An 18,755-nucleotide genomic window follows, 5' to 3' on the forward strand; every position below is an offset into this window, starting at 1 on the left:
ATGCCACCAAGGACTTTCATAGCTGAAGAGGAGAAGTCAGTGCTTGGCTTCAAAGCTTCAAAGGACAGGCTGACCCTCTGGTAAGGGGCTCATGCAGCTGGTGACTTTAAGTTGAAGCCAATGCTCATTTACCATTTGAAAATCCTGGGGCCCTTAAGAATTATGCTAAATCTACTCTGCCTGTGCTCTATAAATGGACTAAGAAAGCCTGGCCGACAGCACATCTGTCCACAACATGGTTTACTGAATATTTTAAGCCCGCTGTTGAGACCTAGTGTTCAGAAGAAGAGATTCCTTTCAAAATATAGGACTGCTCATTGACAGTGCACCTGGTCAGCCAAGAGGTCTGATGGGAACGTACAATGAGATGAATGTTGTTTTCGTGGCTGCTAACACAGCATCCGTTCTGCAGTCCGTGGATCAAGGAGTAATTTCCACTTTCAAGTCTTCTCATTTAAGAAATACCTTTCATAAGGCAGTGGCTGCTATAGATAGTGATTCCTCTTATGGCTCTGGCCAGAGTCAATTGAAGGCCTTCTGGAAAAGTTGCATCACTCTAGATGCCTTTAAGAACATTGCGATTCGTGGGAAGAGGTCAAATTTTCAACATGCATAGGAGTTTGGAAGATGTTGATTCCAGCCCTCGTGGATGACTTGGAGGGATTCGAGACAGCAGTGGAGAAAGTAACTGCAGATGTGGTGGAAGTAGCAAGAGAACTAGCATTAGGAGTAGAACCTGAAGATGTGTCTGCATTGCTGCAACCTCATGATAAAACTTGATTGGATGAGGAATTCCTTTTTATGGAGGAGCAAAAAAGTTGTTTCTTGAGATGGAATTGACTCCTGGTGAGGATGCTGTGAAGATTATTGAAATGATAACGAAGGATTTAGAATATCACATAAACCAAATTGGTAACGCAGCAGCAGAGTTTGGGAGGATTGACCCCTGTTTTGAAAGAACCCAGTCCTGTGGGTAAAATACTATCAAACACCACATGCTGCAGAGAAGTCCATGGACAAAAGTAAAAGTCCACTGATGTGGCAAATTTTCCTGTTGTCTAATTTTAAGAAATGGCCACGGTCACCCCAACCTTCAGTAGCCACCACCTCAGTCAGTCAGTCAGCAGCCATCAGCATCCAGGCAGTACCCTCCACCAGCAAAAAGGCAATGCCTTGCTGAAAGCCCAGATGGTCATTAACATTTTTTTTTGGTGATGAAATATTTTTAATTAAGCTATATACATGGTTTTTTTAGACATAATCCTATTGCACACTTAATTAACTAGTTATAGTGTAAACACCACTTTTATATGTACAGGGATACCAAGAAATTCATTTGAGTAATTTCATTGATATATTCACTCTTGTAGTGTTCTGGAACTAAATCCACAATATCTCCGAGGTATGAGTGTTTCATCCTAGGCTCTGAATCCACAAAGTTGGGTTATGTTTTAAGAGCAGGGATTGCAGAGTCAGAGGATTCAAATCTTACCTGTGCTGTACCTTAGACAGTGTACCTAATCTCTCTGTTTGTTTTCTTTTCTACAGTGACAGTAATGATAATAACTTCTTGGCGGGGGGGGGGGGGCTGGGAAAGGGGTTGAGCATTAAAGAAGTTGTAAAGTGTTTAGCACAGAGACTGTGCTGCACTAAGTTTTGTGTAAATTAGCTGTTATCACACATTCAGCCAGTCTGCTTTATGTCTCTCTACTATTTATGTATCAGTTTTTAATTAACGCGATAACAATGCCCAACACTCTACTAGGCAATGGATATACCAACCCAGGAAAGAGACGGTCCCTGTTTATACCCTGTTAGGGTGAACTCACAAATTAAGTAGTATATAGAGAAAAATAAGTATGAGGAGGCACATAGGAATAATTCTTTACTGTACAGTGGTTTTAGGATGTTGCTTATGTTGAATTTAAAGGATGAGTAGGAGCTGACTTAACATGGACAGCATATTTCATCAGAAGCTCATATTTATGGACACTATTTGATTCATCAAACTGTATAGATAGTAATCTCTAAATCAAGGGAAGACTAAATGTCAGGGAATGGCAGAAGATGGAGCTGGAGAAATCATACCTTGAAGGCTGTGAATTTAATCCTGAAAGGTGAAAGAAGTCAATGACAGGTGGTTAGATGCCTGGTATTTTGAGCTCACTGCTGTATCTGAGTGAACCTAGAGTTTTCTACTGGCATGCTTGCTTATTTCTGTGCTCAGAGTTTTCTCCTAACTTGTTCACCCTTTCAGCCATATAAACTTCCCAGAATTCCTTGAATATAAGATATATTAATTAGAAACACCTTGCAGTGTACAACCAGATGTGGCCAATGATCATGTGGCCCATGATCACTTTCAACTGAAAGTATTACTGAAGTATTTATTTCAGCTGAAAACTCCTCACAGCCTTATTGTTTCCCAACAAACCATCTTCCCCATATCCAATGAACAGTATGCTCAGGCATTGCCAAGGTACTTGTTTTATACCTCAACGTACTGGCACATGGCACTTAATGGAGAAAATGAGTGGGGATTAGTGAGGACAGTTGAATACTTCGAGCACATGGTGACATGCATTAGTTACTTCATCTTTTAGGTGAAAAGTAAACATGCTTTATTTTAATTTTTTGGGGTTTTTTTTTCACTTATTTTAAACAAGCGGTAATCTCAGTGGATAAGGCTTCAGTCTCTAAAGCCTGAATTGAGTCCTGACATTACTATATTGTAGTTGTGTGACCTGGGGAAAGTTATTCAACTTCTCTTTGTTTGCTTCTCTATAGAAAGTTTGATATTCTCTGTAGCTACCTAATGAGGTTGGTGTGACTTAAATGAAATATGTCTACACAGTCTAAGGACCTGGCATAGAATAAATGTTTTAGAATTTATAATTGTTGTAATTGTTTAGTTGTAGTTTCAACTTTCCTTATACTCTCAATTTACCTCATAAATTAGAATTACATTAATTTTTCTTAGACCTGCAATATATTCAGGGATATGTGAAAACTTAGTAGCTAAAATACTACCCACTTATTACCTCATGGTTCTGTAGGTCACAAGTCTGGGGAGACTCAACTGAGTTCTCTGCTTCAGGTCTCACAAAGCTGATATATTAGGCAAGAAAACTCCATATTAAGATTCTGAGGAACAATCCTCTTCTGAGTTCATTCAGGTTGCTGGCTGAAATTCGGTCCCTTACAGTTATAGAACTGAGGTTCTCATTTCTTTGCTGGCTAGAAGTTACCAACATTCCTTCTTACATGACCCAACAATGTTCAATCTATTAATGATGCATCAAGCCCTTATTATGCCTCAAATATCTCCAAGTTCCTCTTATGGGGCCACCTGAAGAAAACTCTTTGCTTATAAAGGGTTCATATGATTAGATTATCTATCCACCCTCTTTCTGCTCAACACTGTTCCAAATTTCCCTTTTGTTACTTTTTCAAATTAAATTTTTTTTCCATACTACAGGAGTATATAATATGCATAGGTTCTACCCACACTCAAGGAGAAGGGGATTATACAAGGGCAAGACTTATTAGAGTCATTGAGGATCATTCTGAGAATTCTGACTACCATACTAATTTAAATATAATCAAGTAAAACTTGAACATGCTCATTCCAAATTCACTCATTCTATCAATAAACACATACTGAACACCTACCATGTACCAAGCTGTATGTTAGGTTTGAAAGTATTAATCAATTCTTGGCAATTTACTATTTCAAAATAGATTTTTAAAAAGCAGGATTATCTGAAAATGTTGGTTCCTGTTCTCCAAACTTACTTTTCCACTCTCCAATTTTGCTTTCTGGAACTATAATAAGTATGATCCTGTGTCAGCATAATTGAGTATTCTAGAACTAGGTTTACTAATGGAAAAACTAAATAAATGAAAAGAATGATACCATGTATAATATATTGCAGATTTATCTAATAGACCTTTTAAAGCATTAAGAGGTATCCTGAAGTGAGGAAGTAATAGTTACTGATATTGCCTGTGTGACAAGTACTGGATAGATGTATTTACAGACATTATTTTACTGCAACCAACCAGTGTTACTATTCCTGTGTTGGAAATGGGAAGCTGAAGCAAAGATATACAAATGTCTAACAGTGTAAATGTTTGGGTATGTCCTCCATTATCCTCTGAGTTTCCTCTAAGCAGATGTATATCTTCCATCTATTAAACTTTATTAAAAATGTGTTTATTTTATAACAGTTCTCTTTTTCTATGTTAAATTTGATTTATCTGGGTAAGTGTCCCTTATATTTTAGTTCCTTGGAGGCAGGAACTATATCTTACTCATCCATGTATTTCCCTGGCTATTATTGGAGTATATGCTCAGTAAATACTGGTTGAATTTGAGTAGTGCAAACTACTATAATGGGATCATCATTCCTTAGCATGAGTCTGTTCTGCTCTTATTCCATCTCACTTAGCCAATTATGCATGAGCATCCATGAGAGAATAGATCCCATGTGTTTGATACATTATTGAAAACAGCAGTAAAAACTGGTGATTGGCAAATCAAATTGCACTTAGGGCTTGGCAAAAAAAAAAATGTTGATGGGTAGAAAAGAATGGTCTTACAATGTCCAAAAGCATTTTCTAGGGATTTTTTTCCTTGCTGGTTTTATATTTGTGTATTTTAAGGGAAATTTATTTCACATGTTTCTGGTTTGTTTACACTTAACACACCAAAGCAATGATTTGTAAAAGCAATTTGGTATCTAGGAACTCTTTCTAAAGTTCCTTTTGACCTGGAAATCATGTCTGAAAATACGGGCAGTATGAATAGCTATGAATTGGCTGAATGGTAAGACATGCACTCACTGAGAGCTTTGGGTTCTCACCCCAACTATATTGTTAACAGTTTGCCTTTATAATTCACCTTTTTAGATACTACTTTTCTCATCCTTAAAATGAAAAGATTGGAATATATAATCTTAAAATTCACTTCTAGATCTAAAATTCCATGATTAAAATCTTTTATTAAAAAATATATTAAAACTGCTATTTGCCAGGCTCTGTTCGATGTACTGTTTTTTTTTTTTTGAGGTGCCTTTTTATGATTTAAATATTCATTTCAAATATGAAAGAATAATTAACCTTTAGTTCTATTTACAGGTGAAAAAACTCAGATTCACATAACTATTTGAAGTATCAGATTTACATATAATACTGTGACACCTAGTAGGAATTTAGTAAATGTTGATTTGTAAGTGGATCATAGTTGGAGAGAGGGAGGGAGGGATGGATAGTCAAAATGCCAGTCACCTTTCTTGCCATCTTATTCTCAGGAATTCTTCAGGAAAATGTTTTCCAATTTAATTTTTCAGAAATAATGACACTGAATTCTGTTGTCTCAGACTTTAAGATACAAACCAACTATTCGTTTGTTTTCAAAAGATGCCAAGAATATAAATTCACCTCCTGGAGCATCACTGACTAGAACACTAAAGGGATTTTTACTGTAGTTGAAAGTACCTTCTTTAAAACATATGCAATATTTATAGGACTGTTTAGAATAAGCCAACTGAAAGATTTAATGATAATAATCTCCATATTCCTTCTAAAATTGATTTCCGGTTTCAATGAACTTGGAAAGAGTCCTAGGACATCAAATAAATAAAGATCTTAGCATGAAATGAATCTTCAGAATATGTTCATAAATTTACATTTTAAGCATGACCAAAATATGTATATATATTTGCCCATTATTAAGGTGATACTTTAATGAAAATTTTTCATTTGCTTGGAATAAACCTTTCTGGCTACAGATGAAAGGATTTTATGGTAGCGACAATGGTTTTGTGAGTTAAATGATCCCAACATCATCAGGAACGAATCACAAGTGCCTACCATATGAATTACAGCACCATGAGTCTTAAAAAGGTATTTCTGTGGAAAGCATTCTTCCCATCTGTAACAATCAGATTCTGCTTTGAAGTCCTGCTAGAGAGTCTTACAATACATGAGACAGCCACATGCTACCCAAACTTCTCTCTCAGCTTGAGTTTGACTGCACTTTCCCAAAGAACAACAGGGCAACTTAATGATGAAAGGGTTTAGAGAGGAAAATGGCTACAGCTTTTGTAATTACACTTCACTGTATGTGCATTCTCCAGTGATCGTTTCTGGATACAACTGTGGAACTTTTTCCAGTGGATGTGCAAAATTAAATTTCACATTAAAATGGGACAAAAGTGTGTATTCTTTGGTCTCTCCTATATTGAATCTACAGTGTAGTCTTCACAAATATTTCTGGCCCAAATGAAACTAACCTGCTAAAAATGAGTAAATTATTATTGCGACTTTTTAACTATATCAGAAAGAGTTAGAAAAATGATATAAATCAATAACACATTAGGTGTCAGTATTTCAAGACACTGTCACTACTGCTGATTTCCACTCCACTACTTCTCCTGAAGGGGTGTGGGGGTGAGGATTGCCTCTGTCATCCTGTTTTGTTTTGTTTTTTTTTCACTTGAAGCTTTCCTCAACAGACAGAAAATAATAGTGTAGAAACACTTGAGTGACTGGAAAGACTGACATCAGCAAAGTTAAGAGATTAATGTGAGTAGAATTAAAAAGACTTGTTTACTCACTTTGTGTCTATTTCTTTATTAACCAAATGAATCATGACTCAGGTACTTTCTCTGGCATTGGTTGCTGATTCTAAACTCTATTACAAGAGGGCAAAATAGCAATGGTAACTAAATTGTAGGTTAGAGAGAAGTCCCTCTTCAATGTACAATAGAATCTCTCAGTCTTAGCTTGCGTAAAGAATTCTAATTCAGCCATTTTTGTAATTTCATAATAAAAATGGTCTATCTGGGATTATCTCTCATTTCCCTGGGCTTCTATAATAATGTTTCAGTTATCCACAACAGGCATTGCTGAATATACCTAGGTTCTAAAGGAATGAAGTTTATAGAGTTTGGGAACGTTGTTCCCATTTTGCCTTTATATGTTTTACTATTTACGTTCTGTCTCATCTCTGATAAAAAAGAAAAGGTAGCAATAAAAAGAACAGGCCTCTTTCCATAATTAAAAAAAATACATAATAACACTAGCATCAAATAAGTGCTAATATGTAGTGGCCATTTTAACCTTACAGGAGGATATTATTTACAATCATATATGAAACTGAAAACCTAGTAACAATTTAAAAATCTAAACACAGAATTGGTTGGTATAGTAATACATTTAAAATAACATTGTAGAGGACTTGAAAAATGTTTCCCATTATTAATATTTGTAAATGTAAGTTAAAAGATTATAATATGATCCTGTTTTATTTTTAAAATACACAAAAACAACAAACATGAAACACTACAAAAGTGGAATTCGTATCTTTGACAGGACTGTGGATTTATTATTATATATATTACAATTATTTTACTATTATAAATTTTATTATTTATTAAATATTAGACAATATATTTATATAATATATAACTACACATATACTTATATATTATACTATTTATTTTATTTACTATTCATTATTTTCTATTATTTTCTAAATTTTCTACAATGAATATGTGTTTGGTTTTCAAAACAGTCTTTTTTTTAATGACAGTTAAAATAAAGCTAGTTAATGTTTCCTTTCACTACCACTATTCTCTGGGAACTATTTGGGGAATATCAGATGAAGTGGTAGAGACATGCCATTTAGAAGGATGAATCCTTTTTTGTCCTATGACTTAACTATTAAAGACATATCTAAAGTTTAATTGTTGAACGCTATTTGAGCAACTTTTCATTTCAAACTACTTTTCTGAACTAGTAAAATTGCTGACACAATATGATTTTGGCCAGAAGTAACACCCCATAGAATATCAAGAAATCAAATTGAAACTGATAATTTGAACCACTAATATATTTACAGCTTACTTAATAATTCTTTTCAGAAGCAAAAAATTAAATTTGCATCTAGTAAATCAACAGAACTGAACAGAAGATTTCTAACTCAAAATGCCCTTCCAATTCTCTTGCTCAGTGGTGTCTCAGTTTTAGTAGTTACCAATTCACCTGTGTTTGGTCATGAAAAGAAATGACATGCTACAATGTAGCTTCCTTCTCATGCTTGTCATTTAATGCTGATTAAATTAAATTAATATGATGCTCTTTAAAATAACCAGGCTGCACACAGGATTCTTCAGTGTAGTAGTAGTAGCAGCAGCAGTAGTATATTAGCGTTAGTACTTTGTTAAAGCCTCATTCTGGAAGTTCTTCTCAAAAGAGTTTAAGGTACCGAATTTCACTTTGAAAGAAGTATTTCTTAGAGAATGCCATCACAGTCAATGCAGTAAATAGGGAAGACTGCCAAGTCTGATTTTCAATGACTCTATACTGATTTCACTGACTAACCTGTGCCTGTCCATCTTGCTACACCACAGGTTCCTCTCTAAGCTCTACTCCCATGCCACCCCCCAAAAATAATCCAGAAACTAAAGGCCTATATGGACCCTAAGAACCCAGTTCCATCACCATATCTGGTGATTGCTTGAGCCCAAGATGCACCATGTTACAGAGATGTGTTTTTTTGCTTGATCACTTTTTTTCTACAAGCCCTCACACTCAGGACACTAACCCCCTTGAAAAAACAAATCACTGGCTATGGTTTCTGCTGTCATTTTTCAACTCTTCAGGCTAAGTTTGCTGTAACAAGCAGGATGAGCTTTTGTGCCTTTTGTGAAGATAGAAGTAAAAACTATTAAATGCATCTTGCAATTATGCCTATTAAAAATATTAAACACACACTCATGCACGCACACACACACACACACACACAGACACACACACACACACACCACTGAAAGTTTTGTCTCACATGTCCTGAAATATAATACCTTGACATTAATAGCCATGCTTGGCTTCTTAAATACCTCATATATATGTACAGCAGTAATGGACACAGTAGAACTCGGGCTAACAAAGCTAAACAGTTACAATTGAATTCCTTACTTTGATTGGAAGAGAGGCCACAGGCCTTACAGAAATTCATTTCTTTACTTCACTTGAATGTTTTGTGCATGCATAACTCAAAAGTTCAGCTGCTTCAATCTGTGGTTCAAAATCACATGGGTAACATGTGAATGGAAATAAACCCTGTAGGTAAAAGAAAGAGGAATTTGGATAGAGATCAAAGATTAGCTTCATTCCATTCTTTCCTTCCACTTTTTACTATCCCATCTAAATTTGGTATTTTATGGGACTTTTTTTTTATTTCTGAGGAAAAAGTGAACTTAAATCAGATTTGAGATTTTCTCTCTTTCTCTCTCTCTTTTTCCAAATCCATGTGATTTGATCTGCTCAGTAATGACTTTAGATAATTCTCAATTGTTAGGAACCTTTAGTATGAAAGATATGACATACTGGCTTGATTTATTATTATGTGTTTTTAAGCTCTCACTATAGCCCTGGGTTAGGTTATAGAAAAAGCTGTTCTGAATATTTCACAATATTATTAGCAGAAATATTTACCTTTTTGCCTGTATGTAAGTATTGTATTTCTTTTTTATTTTCTAGATTGGAAGTCGTTACTATGTGCTATTAACTTTGAACATTTATAAGCATTAGGGATCAGAACTTTGCATCACATTTTCTGAAGGCTTAGCATTCTTTTATAGTAGTCAGGTAAGAAGGTGGAGTTTAGTGTGGCCATCCTCATTTCTAAGTGACCTGTGGAAAAACTCTTATTGGTACCGTAATGCGGTCCGTAAGAAGTGAAAAATATTGCAGTGCTTGAAAACAGTTTTTATGTAATTTTAAAATACTTTTTAGAATAATTTCTGCCAACTATTTAGCAACATATAGTAATTATAAAATTACTATTGTGACTTCTATCAGAGTAGTAGCTAAGTGGATAGAATCAACAATGAAGTGCTTCAAGGTAATGGGGGAAGTGAACTCATCTTATTCATGGCTAACCTCAAGTGCTAGACCAGTACTGAAATTCTAGACGGTTATGGTTTATTGGGTAGATATCTCAGTGCATTCCAAGGATTAAGATGATATTTTTCTGTTATTCCAAAATGGAAGCAACATACTTTGGTTTGGGGTCTCATTGTTTCACAACTTGATAGGCTTTCATTTAGTTCTACCAACTTTATTCTGAGAATTTCCTTTCTTTTCAAACAAAACCCCACAATACTTAAGAATAGAAGTCAGGCTTATAAGTATCCCAGGCAGGCTTGCAGAGCATGCACTTCCATATTCAAGATTATTCTTTCAAGTTCTTATGGATGTAGAAATATTCTAAATATTGTAAGTACTATATGAATGAGGAAAAATGAAATAATGTCCTTTGTACTTTAGAATGGATAATGCAAGAAGCTAAAAATTGAATTAATGTAAACATGGAAAAATTAATGACAATACTATAAAGACAAAAAAGATCATTGGTTTGCAAGTGTTGAAGGGTGAATAGGAAGAATAAATAGGTTGACAACAAGGGCTTTTTAGGGCAGTGAAACTATTCTAAATGATACTGTAATGGTAGATACATGCCATTATGCATTTGTCAAAACTCACAGAACCATACAGCACAAAGAGTGAATCCTAACCATTGACTTTTATTAACAATAATATATCAATACTGGCTTATCAATTATAGAAAATATGCCACACTAACAATGCAAGATATTAGTTATAGAGGAAATGATAGCAAAGGGCTGGTGAATGCTCTGTACTTTCTGCTCAATTTTTCTTTAAATCCAAACTGCTTTAAAAAATAAAGCCTGTTAATTATTAAAAATATAATTGATTTAAAACTAAAATTTTTATTCCTTACAAGTTCTTAAACCATATTTTAAAAATGAAATGCCATATTGAGCACATGGTTTTCTTTTCATTTATCTTATTTTTTTTCAATTGTCCTTAAAATTGGACAGGTTGGATACAGTGTTACATTTTTTTAATGTTGAATGAGAGACATTTACATCTGGCGTTATGAGAGACTATACATCCTGAAACACTTCTACATGAAAATATCAAAACTACCTTTTAAAACTATGAATGATTTCCAAAAAGATGAAGAAGGTGAGCAAATACCATAGCTGTTGGCTAACCTGGGCTATCCCAAATTCTCCAGCTGGATAGAGCTTGAACATTAATAGACTACTACATACTGGGAAAGGGAGTCAAAGTCTTGGGCCTCTGAAGGGAGAGGTTTTTATTGGAGACCAACATAAAGGTAGGAGAAAGGGCCAACTGTAAGAAAAAGGGTGAATGGAAGAGGAAATTCTGATGAATAAAACTATAAGTCTATCTTAGCAAGGGCTATACTGGAGGAAATTTCAAAAGAAATAAAAAGGGAAAAACTATTTTTTTTTCCATGAGAATTTGTAATCAAGTTTTGGAGTCCACATTTACAATAATTGTGCATTAAAAAAGAGGCCCTTTAATCTAAGAATTTAAAATTGATCCTAGCTGATGGTATCCCAGCCATCCAGTAGAAGCAAACAAAATCACACTCAACCCACATTTCAAAAATAAATATCAAGTTCAATTAAGGCTTCAAAAACTTCTCACATAGGAAGTTCCAGTGTATATGGGCTCAAAAAAAAAAAAAAAAAACACCTCAAAACACAGAAGAGAGAGAATTAAGACATGAGAGTGAATCATCAGAAAAATAAATACTAAGACTAGGCCCTAAAGACTTTGAATAACAGATACAGGATATATAATAATAATGGGTAAAGAAATAGAATGAAGAAATGAGCAAAGACTAACAAACTATAAAAATAACTAAGAAGTTATGAAATCTAACCAAATAGAACATCTGTAATTGAACAACATAATCACTGAAATGTAAAATACCAGTATAAATGTTAAACAGCAGGTTAGACACATCTGGAAAAAGAAAGGCTAGAAGGTAGACCTAAAATTAAAATATCCCTAATGCAGGACAGAAAGAGACATACACAATATGAAAGAAACCTTACGAGACATTGAGGATATAATGACAATAACCACATATATCTAATTGGAATTCCAAAATAGGAAAATAAATAACATTATTTCAATAAATTTGAACAATTAAACAAATTTCTAGAAAAATGTAACTTATGAAGATATAAAAAGCATGAGTAGCCCTATAATCTCCAAAAAGTTTTTTTCAATAGTTAAAAATCTTCCTCAGAGAAAACACAAAACTCAAATGGTTTTACGGAAGATTTCTACCCAACTTTCTAGAATGAGATCATGGAAAAAGGGGGTCCTAACCACATCAAAATTCAACATGGTCAATACAGGAGTGCAAAATTATAGATTAACCCCATTCATGAACATAGGTGAAAAAATCCTAAACAAATCACTAGCAAAACAAATCCAGCTGTGTACAAAACAGATAATTACATCATAACCAAGTTTATTTTGCTTTATAAATTTAATGATGGCTTAATATTAATAATATTAATGTTACAACACTATGAAAATATAGAAGAAAAACATCTCATTGTGGTGTAAATAATTAAATTTAACACCTATTTGTAATAAAAACTTTAATTCAAAGTAGAAATAGAAAGGTCCTTCCTGAAACTGAATGAAACCGCAATACGATGCCATGATTCATTCACTTACTTGGTAAGTTATACCAAATATTGGCAAAGATGTGACTGAACTGGAATTTTTATATACACTGCTTCTCAGAGTGGGGATTGATTATATAGCATTTTACAAATAATCTGGTATTATTTAGCAGATTTTAAGCCGTAGAGATTTCACTCCACTGTTGCACATGTGAACCACAAGAGTGATATAAGAACATTCATGGAGGCATTGTTTGTAATAATAAAACACTGGGGTGTTGTAATAACAAAAATGCTAATATCTGTCATCAGGAGATTGGGTACATGATTTCTTGTATACGCATAATATGACCTACTGGACAGCAAAGAGTTATAGCTACATTTGTCAACAGAGATGAGCTAACAAGATATTGTATGAAAAGAGCAAGTTGTGAAAATAGAAAACCACTTTTATAAAGTAAAAAAAAAAAAAACACAAAAAAAGCAAAAGCATTATCACCACAAATTCATGGTCCTGATTTCCCAGAAGAAGAGGAGGGATGTTAATACAATACACAAGAAGCTTCAAAAGTATTATTAACATTATTTTCCTTAAACTAGAAAGTGAGTGAACAGATGTTTTGCACATCGTTATACTTTATAATATAGAGAGATGTTATTTTTTTTAAATTTATTAACTATGTAATCAAATTAATTGATTAATCATAATCAAAGGGATGTCTATAAAAATCTAACATAGTTAATTTGAGGTGATATGAAAAAATTTCCTTTTATATAATAAAGTAAAAGCAGATGATGGAAACAATAAACAAAAGTCCAGCAAATGAGATTATTGACCTTATTTACACTTGCCAAATGCTATTCAAATTTTTTATGCAGGTATATATAGAATGTGTTATGAAAGGCAGTACTGTGCACTGGTGAGCAACCAGACTGATTGCTGTAAATTTTGGTTGTGGTACTTCTTAGCTGTGGGATCTTGGATTTTGGTTCCCTCATATATAAAATATAGATAATAATAGCACGTAATTTATCAAATTATTATAAGTATTAAATGAGTTAGTCCATCGAAAGTGCTGTGAAAGGAGACACACAGAATAAATGCTCAATCAATATTAGATTCTAGTAATATTCTCTTTTGATTTAATACTCTGAAATGTTGTTTGTGTTATGGTAGGCTTTGGTCATTTGACGAAGCAATTGATGACATTGGCTGATGGACATGTGGTGTTGGCTCTAGAAGGAGGACATGATCTCACAGCCATCTGCGATGCCTCAGAAGCCTGTGTAAATGCCCTTCTAGGAAATGAGGTAAAAATCATTAAAAGTATACTAGAGTAGGGGTAAAGGACTAGGAAATCATGCATACATAATTTTAATTTTTTTTAATCTCATGTAATCAGAAAGTGCAATGTTGCTCTTACAATTTTAAGAAAGAAGGTAAGCTTTCAGAAGTTTACATGTACTCTTGTTATATGGTATAATTTTTGTCCAGTTAATCCATGTAGCCCTTCCCTCAATCAGGTTATTTGCAAGCTTAATAAATAAGTAAAAAATAGGGATGCCTGAGTGGCTCAGTCGGTTGAGCGTCCAACTTTGGCTCAGGTCGTGATCTCATGGTTTGTGGATTTGAGCCCCACATTGGGCTCTGTGCTGACAGCTCAGAGCCTGGAGCTATTTTGGGTTCTGTGTCTCCCTCTCTCTCTGCCCCTCCCCCACTCATGCTCTGTCTGTCACTGTCTCTCTCTCTCTGTCTCAAAAATAAATAAACATTAAAAAAATTTTTATAGCTACAAATAACCCTTGGGAAGAGAAATGCTTTGTATACTGACACAACTAAATACGCAGTGAAACACTGAAAAAGAAATAAAGAAAATTTCTCTTGAAATTTTCCATAGGATTGTGTCAGTTCAAGTGAGAAAATAAAGCTTCTTAAAAATTTTTCAGCTTTACTGAGATATAATTGGCAAACAAAACTGTAATACATTTAAAGTATACAGTGTGGGGGCGCCTGGGTGGCTCAGTCGGTTGGGCGTCCGACTTCAGCTCAGGTCATGATCTCGCAGTCCGTGAGTTCGAGCCCTGCATCGGGCTCTGGGCTGATGGCTCAGAGCCTGGAGCCTGTTTCGGATTCTGTGTCTCCCTCTCTCTCTGCCCCTCCCCCGTTCAGGCTCTGTCTCTCTCTCTCTCAAAAATAAATAAACATTAAAAAAAAAATTAAAAGGCAAGTACTATTACTTCAAAAAAAAAAATAAAGTATACAGTGTGATGATTTGATATATGTATACATTATGAAATGATTCCCTCCATGAAATTAATTTAGCACATTTATTACCTCACATACTTACTTTCTGGTTTTGTTTGTTTGGTGAGAACACTGAAGTTCTACTTTCTTAACAAATTTTAATTATATAATACATTATTATGAACTATAGTCATCATCTAATACATTAGATCCTCATTCCTTATTCATTTTGTAACTGAAAGTTTAAAACCATTTACTAAACTCTCCCTGTTCTCATCCCTCTGGCCCCTGGCAACCACTATTCTCCGACTCTATGAGTTCAACTACTGTTTTTTTTTTTGGGGGGGGAGGTCTACATAAGTGATACCATACGATATTTTTTTCTATGTCCAATTTATTTCACCTAGTGTAATGCCCTCCAGTTTTAACCATGTTGTCAAAAATGACAAATTATCTTCTTTTTAAAAAATTAAATAATATTCTATCATATGCAGACATAAATGCCACATTTTTCCACTTATCTGTTGATGGACATTTAGGTTGTTTTTGTACCTTGACTATCATAAATAATTCTGCAGTAAACATTGGGGTACAGATATCTCTTCAAGGTAGTGATTTTGTTTCCTTTGGTTGTATATCCAGAAGTGAGTTTGCTGGATCATGTGGTAGTTTTAGTTTCTTGAGGAATCTCCTACTGTTTTCCATAGTGGCTATACATCGTATCTTCCCAAAAACAGTGCACAAAGCTTACCTGCTCTCCACATCCTCACCAGCATTTATCTCTTTTCTTTTTGTTAATGCATGAGGTAATATCTCATTGTGGTTTTGATTTGCATTTTCCTGATGATTAGTGATATTGAGCACCTCTTCATATACATGTTGGCCATTTATTTATATGTCTTCTTTGGAAAAAACATCTAATTAGATCCTCTGCCCATTTTAATTGATTTATTTGGGGTTTTGCCTTTGTTTTTTGTTTTTTGGGTTTTTTTTTTTTTTGCTATTGACTTGTATGAGTTCTTTGTATATTTTAGATATTAACCTCTTATTGGACACATGGTTTGCAAATATTTTCTCCCATTCCATAGGTTACCTTTTCTTTTATTTACCCTTGCTGAGCAAAAGCTTTTAAGCTTGGTGTAGTCACACCATCTGTTTGTTTGTTCATTGGCTTCCTTTTGTTGCCTTTACTTTTGGTGTCAGATCCAAAAAAAAACATTACCAAGGCCAATGTCAAGGAGATTATCCCCTAAGTTTTCCCCTAAGAGTTTATGGCTTCAAATCTTGCATTTAAGTTTTTAATCCATTTTAAATTTATTTTTGTGTATGATATAAGATAGGGGTGCAGTTTTACTCTTCTGTGTATGGCTGTTCAGTTTTACCAATACCATATATTGAAGAGACTGTTCCTTCCCCATTGTATATTCCCAGGTATTTAGTTACAGATTAATTTACCACATGTGCATGAGTTTACTTTGGGCCCTCTCTTCTGTTCCATTAATCTGTGTATGTGTTTCTAATGCTAGTAGCGTTGATTACTTACAGTATACTCGAAATCAAGAAGTATAGTGACTCCAGCATTATTATTCTTTCTCAAGATTTCTTCATCTCTCTGGGGTCTTTGTGATTTCATATGAGTTTTAGGATTGTTTTTTCTATTATTGTAAAAAATGCCTTTTGATAAGGATTTCATTGAATCCATAGATTGCTTTGAGCAATATGAACATTTTAATAATATTAACTCTTATCCATGAGCGTGGGATATCTTTCCATTTATTTGTGTCTTCTTCAATTTCTTTCATCAATATCTTACAGTTTTTGGTGTATAGACCTTTCCTTGGATACATTTATCTCTGAGTGTTTTATTGTTTGTGATGCCATTGCAAATGGGATTGTTGTATTTCTTCTTCAGATAGTTCATTGTTAGTATATAAAATCTGATTTTTTAATGTTGATTTGTATCCTGCAACTTTACTGAGTTTATTAATTCTAATAGTTTTATGGTGGAATATTTAGGGTTTTCCATACATATTGTGTTATCTCTGAGTAGAGACCATTTTACTTCTTCTTTTCCAATTTGGATGCCTTTTATTTCTTTTTCTTGCTTATTTGCTTTTACTATGTTGTAGATTGTAGTTACTATGTTGAATAAAAGTAGCAAAAGTGGGCATCCTTGTCTTTTCTTGATCTTAGAGTATGGTGTTAGCTGTGGGCTTGTTATATATACCATTTATTATGTTCAGGTATGCTCCTTCTATACTAAATTTGTTGAGCTTTTTTAATCATGAAAGGATGTTGAATTTTGTCAAATGCTTTGTATGGATGTATTGAGATGATCATATGACTTTTATCTTTCATTTTGTTAATGTAATGTATCACAATGTAATTTATCACAACCTATAAAGATAGGTTGTCTGTTGAGATCTTCCTTTTTTTATTGATGTAATCATTTGTCACTATAAATATCCCTCTTAGAACTACTTTTGCTACATCCCATAAGTTTTGGTGTGTTGTGTTTCCATTTTCTTTTGTCTCAAGATTTTTTGAAATTTCTCTTTTGATTTCTTTGACCCGTTGGTTGTTCAGGAGCATGTGGTTAAATTACCACATATTTGTGAGTTTTCAATATACTTGGAATGCGGGATGATTTCGGTCTTTTAAAATTTGCTAAGACTGGTTTTATGGCCTAATACATGATTTGTCCTAGAGAATGTCCCATATGTGCTTGAGAAGAATGTATTTGCGGCTGCTATTGGATAAAATGTTTTGAATATGTCTGTTAGGTCCACATGGTCTAACACGTAAAGGCTATTGTTTCTATATTGGTTTTCTGTCTGGCTGATCTATCCATTATTGAGAGTGAGGTATTAAAGTCCCCTAATATCATTGTATTTTTGTCTGTGTCTTTCTTTACATCTGTTAATATGTGCTTTATAAGTTTACTTCTTCTATGTTGGGTGCATAAATATGACAATTGGTATACACTCTTGATGAATTGACTCCTTTGTCATCATATAATGACCTTCTTTTTCTCATGTTACAGTTTTTACCTTACAGTTGTTTCTGTTTTTGTTTTTGTTTTCTGATACAAGCAAACCTACCCCTGCTTTCTTCTCATTTTCATTGGCATGGAATATCTTTCTATCTCTTCATTTTCAATCTCTGTGTACTTAAAACTGAAGTGATTCTCCTGTAGGTAGCATATAGTTAGGTCTTATTTTGTATTTATTCAGCCACTCTGTGTTTTTTGATTAAAGAATTTAGTCCAATAAATTTAACTGCATAAATTTATGCAGGCTTCCTTTTGCCATCTTGTTTTTTCTGACAGTTTTGTAGTTCCTTTCTTCTTTTCATACTGTCTTTCTTCATGAATTGATGACTTCCTGTAGTGGTATGTTTTAATTTCTCTTTCTTTCTCTTTTGCATACTTCTGTAGGCTTTTGCTTTGTCATTACCATGAGGCTTGCAAAAATCTTATATGTATAATTGTGTATTTTAAGCTGGTAACATCCTAACTCTAATGTATACAGAAACTCTACATTTTTAAACTCACCTCCCATGATTGTTTTTGATATCATAATTTATAGCTTTTTATATTGTGTATTCTTTAACAAGTTATTGTAGTTATAGCTATTTTTAATACTTTTTTCTTTTAATCTTTACACTTGAGTTTTAAGTGATTTCCCTCTGTCATTATAATATTAGAGTATTCTCAATTTAATTATGTATTTGTCTGTATCAGTGAGTTTTATACTTTCATATATTTTTAGGTTACTAATTAGCATTCTTTCGTTTCAACTTTGAAGAACTCAATTTAACATCTCTTATAAGGGCAATCTAGTGATGATGAATACTTCCGTTTTTTATTGTAAATTTGTATCTGTCCTTCAATTCTTAATGACAGCTGTGTTGGGTAGAATATTCTTGATCAGCAGTTTTTTCTTACTGCAATTTGAATA

General features: G+C 33.8%; 1 protein-coding gene across 14 annotated transcripts in view; it reads left to right on the forward strand.

The window, feature by feature from the left end:
• Positions 1-18,755, forward strand: part of HDAC9 (histone deacetylase 9) — a 944,501-nt gene that overhangs the window by 848,930 nt on the left and 76,816 nt on the right. For all 14 annotated transcript variants that reach the window (XM_045495014.1, XM_045495020.1, XM_045495015.1 and 11 more), the window contains one exon: positions 13,729-13,862. In XM_045495014.1, the coding sequence (XP_045350970.1) occupies positions 13,729-13,862 (134 nt within the window). The remainder of the gene's footprint in view (positions 1-13,728; positions 13,863-18,755) is intronic.

This window comes from Leopardus geoffroyi, chromosome A2 (assembly GCF_018350155.1).
Source record: "Leopardus geoffroyi isolate Oge1 chromosome A2, O.geoffroyi_Oge1_pat1.0, whole genome shotgun sequence".
Lineage (NCBI taxonomy): Eukaryota > Metazoa > Chordata > Mammalia > Carnivora > Felidae > Leopardus > Leopardus geoffroyi.